At 52.2% G+C, this 7,921-nt stretch overlaps 1 protein-coding gene across 2 annotated transcripts in view; it reads left to right on the forward strand.

The window, feature by feature from the left end:
• The first annotated feature begins 5,256 nt into the window (after positions 1–5,256).
• LOC100958496 (left-right determination factor 2) overlaps positions 5,257–7,921 on the forward strand; it is a 3,471-nt gene continuing 806 nt past the window's right edge. The window contains exons 1-4 of one of the 2 annotated variants that reach the window (XM_012805896.2): positions 5,320–5,569; positions 7,064–7,110; positions 7,183–7,301; positions 7,473–7,715. In XM_012805896.2, the coding sequence (XP_012661350.1) occupies positions 5,320–5,569; positions 7,064–7,110; positions 7,183–7,301; positions 7,473–7,715 (659 nt within the window). Of the gene's footprint in view, positions 5,570–7,063; positions 7,302–7,472; positions 7,716–7,921 lie in introns of both variants that reach the window. The other variant, XM_003790994.3, reaches the window with a different exon arrangement.

Here is a 7,921-nt window from a genome sequence, read left to right on the forward strand (position 1 = left end):
TTCTCAAACCTAATGTGCACAGAGTTTTCCTCCATAGCCCCAGAAAGTTCCCTCAGGAGACCTGGGTTGGGGTACAGGAGTCTGGAATTAACACAGTTTCCTCATGTAACTCTGGGCAGAAATCACTGTCCTCAGGGACTCCCCTGGACCAATCCCAGACCTAGTGAAAGGTGGGAGGTACCAGAACAGTGGGGCTGTGGAAAAGCTGTCTGGGGCTGAGGAGAGGGGGGGAATGGGGAGCCCATCTCCAAAGCCCAGCGGCAGTTTGTATCATGGCTCCACGATAGCCAAGCTGTGTAGGTAGGTTGGCTGGGCCAGGTAACACCAGGTTAGGGAGAGTGGCTGCCAGAATCATGGAGTGTGGTCTAGAGAGGACAGAGCAATCTGAGAAGTTTGGGTTATCTGAAGGCCATCTGGGTTGGAAGAGAATTTGGTCCTAATTGCCTCAGTCCCCAGTGGATTTGTATGCTAACAAAACAACTAGTGATGTAAAGCATTTGCATTCTTGTACAGCATTCATACAATTACACTGAGAGCAACATAGTACAGCTCCAAAAAGTAGTCTTAAAAAATTAAAAAACCCATGGCCAGGTGCAGTGGCTTATCCCTGTAATCCTAACACTCTGGGAGGCCGAGGCAAGTGGATTGCTCTGAATTCATAGGTTTGAGACCTGCCTGAACAAGAGCAAGACTCCTGTCTCTAAAAAAATAGCCAGGTGTGGCAGGCGCCTATAGTCCCAGCTACTTGGGAGACTGAGGCAAGAGAATCGCTTGAGCCCAAGAGTTAGAGGTTGCCACAGAACTCTAGACACCACAGCACTCTACCAAGGGTAACAAAGTGAGACTCTGTCTCAAAAAACAAACACCACCAACAAAAAAATTTTAAATTAGTCTGGATTACTTCCACCTTAGGAATCTTCAGGAAGGAAAGTAGTCTGATTTAGATAGCTTGGTAAGTAGCATTCCCTATTCTCCAAACACCTTCTTTCCCACCAGGGCAGAGAGGCTTTTTTCTTTTTTCTTCCTGAATTCAGGAAGAGGCTATTTTACTATTATATTTTTCTGCTTTTCTGCCTGACCTGACCCCACAGCCAGACGCTCCACCCAGACCCACAGATGAGGGGAGGCCTGGCTCCTTCCTCTGCATGACAAAGGGCGGCTGCCCTCCCTCCTGACAACTAATCAGTCCATTGTAAAAAGCCTCCCAATCCACAATCCAGTTCTTCTTTTGGCCTCTAGCGAATTGCCCAATTATTTTATTTCCTCAGCAAAACTCTTTAGGCTGCTGGGAATCCACATTCAGGACTGAGGGCCTGTGTCTTGGGTTATAGGAGTCTGGGAGATTTGTCCTCTGTCTGCTTCTCATGTCTCCTTTACCTCCTTGCCCCTCACAATCTGACCCTATGTTGCCTGAGTCCTTAGTTTACCCAGGATTGATGGATGAACCCTGTTGGTTTCAGGGGGCCTGAGCAAAACTGGGCGCAGAGAAACAGTTTGAGAGAATGCAAAGAACTTTGGCCTGGGAATTGAAAGACCTGACTTCATGCGGGTACTGATCATTAATTGTGTGTGCTTGGGGAAGTTGTCAGCTCCATAAGCTTCAATTTCCTTAGCTCCAAAATCTGGGTTAAGGAGAATGGCTGGGTTAGTCAATTTCAGCTCAAAACTCTCTCATTCTACTAGAACTAGCAGGAAAGGAAGAGGGTGGGGCATCTGGCTTGGCAAACTCACTGTTGGTGCTAAGTGTTCCCAGGCTCCCCTATTCAAAAGAGGCCCACTAACATCAGGAAGGGGTCTCAGTTTCCTAAACTGAGCCAGGTCCCCAGGCTCCCAGTGGTCCCCAGAAGCTCCCTAGGTACCAGGCCCCAAACATCCATTGCTGCAGGCAGGATTAGTTCTCAGGCTGGGTACTGGCTGTATAACCCCATCTCCCCTTGAAGGCTCAGTTCTAGACTTAGTTCTATGCTGTGAGGCTGATCCAGAAATCCAGGCAAGACTTTTGGGGAGGCAGTGAACAAGCAGGAGATGATTCCTCTAGTTTACTGTCTTCTCTGGAAAATGAAGTTTCAGTTTCGCTGGGCAGCTACTCAGGTGTGGAAGGGGTTCTTGATCACTGGGGACTCCCAGAGGCTTAATCCTGAAGTTCCTCTTAGGTGGGAGAGGGCCTTGTGTGTGTGAGGGGGGAGGGGGGCAAGGGGAGTCTGCAGGTCAGGGAAGCAGCAGCAGGGCCTGGCCTCCCTCAGCCCTGGGGCAGCAGGTTCCCAGAATAGGGGTCTACAAGGTCTCCTTGGGAGCTTCCAGCCCCAGGGAGCTCCCAGTGGGGCCTGGATGTTGGGGGCTCAGGAAGGGGGTCATGGCAGCCAAGGGCAGCCTGGGTGTTATATCCTTGGCACCACACCACAGGCTTCCTCTCACCCAGCACCAAGAGTGTTGGACTGCTACATATTTATGGAACACTAGCCCAGAACGGCTTCTAGGGACTGAGGACCACAGGCCCTGGGCTGCCTGTAAATGTGACACTTCTGCACCTTTTGGCCTGACTTAAGGCCCAAATGTTTGCATCAAGTAAGTCTTTCCCCTGCTAATCACTTGCAAAAAGAGGCAACAGCTACCCTTTTGAAGAAGGCTACCCTTGTCAGAGAGCAGGAGGCCTTCTTGGCCCAACACAAAGGTGGGGATTTAGTTCACGGGATGTTCAAACTATGTGAGAGCTGAGCTCCAAGATGGGATTTGAATTTCTTCTTGTGAATTACACAAATTCTGTAGAACTAAATGAGGGAAGGCAAAGGAAAGGGAAGCAGAGAAGGAGCTGAAGTCATGATCCCCAGAGAGTGAGAATTTCTGTATCTTCTCTAACTAGGCTTCTGTGTACAGTGAGCAAATCTGTTTCTTCACTTCAAACAACCTAGCACTTACTAGCTGTAAGAGGTTGGCCTTGTCAGCTAACCCTTTTTTTTAATGCGTTGGTTTCTCTTTCAGCACAATGGAACTAACAATGGCAACTTCCTCCTTGATTTGTGAGAGTAATGAGTTAATGCTGTATATAATGATGTATATAAAGTACTCAGAATGGCGCATGGCCCATGGGCATCATTAGCCATTGTGATTATTGTCAGTGTTATTCTCACTTCTCCCCCTCTTCTGCTGGGATGGTAAGTCCTTCCCTTACTACCAAACCCCCTCTATATGTATATAGTGGCAATTTGTTCATGGTGGCCCTGGGCTTTCATGTCTGTGCTCTTCAGCGCAAAAATTTCTCTCCTCCTTTGCCTTGGATATGTGAAGAGAACAGAGGCCGGAGAAAGATGTGAAACCTATCGCAGCATACCTGCAAAGGGGCCAGAGGGTCCCCTCTAGGAAGGGGGAGCCAGAGGCTCCCTGCCTGCTAGCCCCTTGACCCAGGGTCCTTATCCTCCTCCATCATCACTGCTCAGCTCCCTAGTGACAAAACATGGGCAAGTGAGGCGGCTGAGTTTGCAGCAGGGCTTCCTCTGGCACATCCTCAAATCCCCTCAGCTGCCAGGAGGAGTCACCTGCAGAGACAGATGCCTGAATTCACCTCCCAAGTCCTCCACTAACTGAGGGAGCCTGGACAGGTTACTTCACCAGGCAGAGCTTCTGCTGCATCTGGAAGGCACACCTGAAGCTAACATCTGCCTCGTAAGGGCTGTGTGAATACAAGTTCCAAGTTTAGAACAATGACTGGCACGTAGTGAGCACTCAGGAAATGTTTGCTATGTTTGTTATCGATAATTTAAAAAAAACCACAACCATGACAATGTGGATTTCTGGCAGATGATAATGATAGCAAACATTTGTATGTACATATAGAGGTATGCAGCATTTGTATGTACATATAGAGGTTCACCACGTGCTGGACTAAATACTTTCAATATATTAATTCATTTAATCATCATACTAACCCTCTGAAATAGACTCTATTCTTATCACCCTTTTCTTCAGATGAGGAAACTGAATAACTTGTTAGCAAGTTAATAGCTAGCAAGTAGCAGGACCCATATTTGAACCCAGCCAGCCTAAAATGACTGTTTGAGGAGACCTTGGGGGACTCCCACCACAATATCCTCCCAGTATCTGTGGCTTTGTACAGGGGATGCTTCTGGGCAGCTCTGGCCTCTGAATAAGGTTCCTGTCCCTTGTGTCTGAAAATAACCTGAGCTCAAGCTGAGCACTTGTTGTACCAGCTAGCCAGCTCACAGGGCACAGCATGCCCCAGAATGGTTCTGCTATCTGAAGGGGCAACTCTCGCTCTCCATTCTTGAGATTACAAAGACAGTTACAGAAATCCTTTAATGGCACTACCAAAGAGAACCCAGCTGCCATATTTCTGTCCTGAGAGAATCCAGCTTCCTCTGTCATAGGGGAGGGCAAGGACTGGCTCTAACCTTCAGGGGCCCATGGGGTGGGGGCTATGCAATAACTGAAAGATGGAGGAAGATGACTGAGGAGCTTTTGGGAAGTTGGCCAGGACTGGTGGGAATACAGACTACTTTCCCTCCTTCTCTCTTGATGAAGAAACCTAGGCCCAGGCTTGGCACCTGTAGCTCAAGCAGCTAAGGTGGCAGCCACATACACCAGAGTTGGCGGGTTTGAATCCAACCCAAGCCTGCCAAACAGCAATGACAACTACAGCCAAAATATGGCTGGGTGCTGTGGCGAGCAACTGTAGTCCCAGCTACTTGGGAGGCGGAGGCAAGAGAATCATTTGAGCCCACAAGTTTGAGATTGCTGTGAGCTGTGATGCCACACACTCTACTGAGGGCTACAAAGTGAAACTCCTATCTCAAAAAAAAAAAAAAAAAAAAGTCATTTAGGGTGGCACCTGTGGCTCAAAGGAGTAGGGCACCGGCCCCATATACCAGAAGTGGCATGTTCAAATCCAGCCCCAGGCCAAAAACTGCAAAAAAAAAAAAAAAAGAGACATTTAAGCCCCATGTTAGGGGGACTACCATTTTCACAGAATAGCCTCCCTTTTTCAAGAGCAGGGAAATTCAACAAGCATTAAAAATATTGTTGAGTTGCCCAGACAACACAGCCAGAGGCCTCAGACATCTGGGGCCTCCAGACAGCCCTGCCCTTTCTAGACAACCCCCTCCTCAGGGCTCAGGGCCCTGTCTGGCTGCTGAGCTCACAGGAGGTCTGAGGGGTGTGACCTCCCTCCCTGCCCCCTCCCACCACCCCAGGCCAGCCTAGGGGCTGCTATAAAGCTGGCCCAGCCCTGGCTCTCAGCACACCCGGCTGGGTCTGAGACCCTTCAGGAACCTTCTCAGGGGACGTACCCACTCTGTTCTCACTGCCATGTGCCTCCTGTGGCTCTGCTGGGCACTCTGGATGCTGTCCCTGGCTGGCCCCGGGGCGGCCCTGACTGAGGAGCAGCTCCTGGGCAGCCTGTTGCAGCAGCTGCACCTCAGCGAGGTGCCCATGCTGGAGAAGGTGAATGTGGGGGAGCTGGCCATCCCTGCCCACGTGAGGGCCCAGTATGTGGCCCTGCTACAGCGCAGCCATGGGGACCGCTCCCGTGGGAAGAGGTTCAGCCAGAACTTCCGAGGTGAGCCACTTCGCCCTGCTGCACCCTGATCCTGGGGGTGGGGCAGGCTGGATGTGCCCACTCCTGTGGGGCTCTGTGGGAGGCCATGGGGGCCACCGTCCAAGGGGCAGTGAGGAGGGGCTAAGACATGGGAGAAGAGGAGGGCGGAGGAGGGAAAGCAGGGCCAGTGGGAGGCCAGGCCCGGCAGGACCTCAGAGAGTGCTGTGGTCAAGTCAGGACTTCCTGGGGTCTGTTTCCACATGGCCACTCTGGTCTGAGCCTGACCTTGAGCAAATGGCTTTAACATCTCTCTCGACTGTGTGCTCGTCTAGAACAGGGGTGTGTCTATGTCTTACCTGTCTCCCAGCAGTGCGAACATTAAAGTGAGTCATTGTGGATAGAAACGATACAGTTTAATACCTGATTAATATTCATCTGTCTGGGATGCAACTGAGCTCAGATGCTGCTGGAGCCTCTCACCTCCCTAGGGCTGGGAGCCACCTCCTCAGGCCGTGCGGGGTGTCCGGGGAGATAAGGATGCTGGTCCTGAACAGGCAGCAGAGGTGACTGTTGTTAGCAATGTGACTGGATGCTCGGGTGACCACGCTGCCACCCTGAAGCCTCCGATGTTGAAGACGTGTTGACTGGTGCCTCAAGGAGGGTGTGCCACTGGTTCCTGCCATTTTATCCCGCCCTGCAAAAGTTGTTTATAGGCAGCCAGGTCCTGTTCCTCCTTTGGGAATGTTCACCAGGCATGAGCTCTCTCACTAAAGAGAGAACTGAAAGCAAATGCGGGGGTCTTCTTCTGCCCCTTAGAAAAGTACAGTCCAGCTGGTGACCACATGTGACCACAGCTGGTGACCTCCCAATCTCCATCCCCGCTCCCAGTTTGGTCCCCTTTGCCTAAAGAAGGCTGCACCGGCCGAGTGCAGTGGCTCATGCTTGTAATCCTAGCACTCTGGGAGGCCGAGGAGGGTGGATTGCTTGAGCTGGCAGGTCCAAGACCAGCCTGAGCTGAAGTGAGACCTTATCTCTAAAAATAGCTGGGTGCTGTGGTGGGTACTTATAGTCCCAGCTACTTGGGAAGCTGAGGAAAGAGAATCGCTTGAGCTCAAGAGTCAGAGGTTGCTGTGAGCTATGACACCACCGCACTCCACTGAGGGTAACAAAGTGAGACTCTCAAAAAAAAAAAAAAAAGGAAGGCTGCACTGCTTCACACGTGAAGCTCTTGTCCTTTGCACAGGCTCCTAAAGCTGCCCCTTCCAACTGAGGTTGGAGGTTGCTAGTAAATAAGCCCTAAATCCATGTGATTGTTCCCGGATACTGTGCCTGAGGGCAACATCGTTTTTTCTTATTAGGGGATAGAGATGTTCTCTTTCTTGGTCCACCCACTTCCCAGCCCCCCAATTCTCCCTGTGGATTATTGGGGAAATCTTGGTCATGGACCCTGGGTCCTGCCACCTCAGAGATCCTATGGTATCCGGAGAGGCCTGGTGACCCTGCTTTTGTCCCTAGAGGTGGCCGGCAGGCTCCTGGTGTCCGAGGCCAACACGCACCTGCTGGTGTTCAGCATGGAGCAGCAGCTGCCACCTCACAGCGAGCTGGTGCAGGCGGTCCTGCGGCTCTTCCAAGAGCCAGTCCCCACGGCCGCACTGCACGGGCTGTCCCCACGCAGCGCCCGGGCCCGGGTCACCGTCAAGTGGCTACGCGTCCGGGATGATGGCTCCAACCGCACCTCCCTCATTGACTCCAGGTGGGGGTCGTGGCTGGTGTGTGCAGCGGCTGGTGTGGCGGGGAAGACAGGGTTGCTCGGCCCAGCGCGGGGTGCAGGGTGCGGGAGGAAAGTCGCCCCGGGGCCTTCAGGACAGCCGGTCCCAGTCCCCGCCCCTCACAGAGCTGTCTCTGCCACGGTATCCTGTCTCAGGCTGGTGTGGGTCCACGAGAGCGGCTGGAAGACCTTCGATGTGACCGAGGCCGTGAACTTCTGGCAGCAGTTAAGCCGGCCCCGGCAGCCGCTGCTGCTGCAGGTGTCGGTGCAGAGGGAGCATCTGGGCCCGCAAGCCTCCAGCGCCCACAAGCTGGTGCGCTTCTCCTGGCAGGGTGCGCTGGGCGCCAGGCACGCTGAGCCCCAGCTGGAGCTGCACACCCTGGACCTCAAGGACTATGGGTAGGTGCTGAGGGCCAAACTGATGTGCCGAATAAAGAGACAAATAGGCAATTAAACTGAATTTGTCATGGACAACTTTTCAGGATGCTATGGGAACAATTCGAATGACATGTATAAAATTCTTCCTTCGGGCCAGGTCCAGCGGCTCACACTTGTAATCCCAGCACTCCGGGAGGCCGAGGTGGGTGGATTGCTTGAGCTCAAGA

The sequence above is a fragment of the Otolemur garnettii genome, unplaced genomic scaffold, assembly GCF_000181295.1.
Source record: "Otolemur garnettii isolate 467f Iridium unplaced genomic scaffold, OtoGar3 scaffold00045, whole genome shotgun sequence".
In the NCBI taxonomy this organism is placed as follows: domain Eukaryota; kingdom Metazoa; phylum Chordata; class Mammalia; order Primates; family Galagidae; genus Otolemur; species Otolemur garnettii.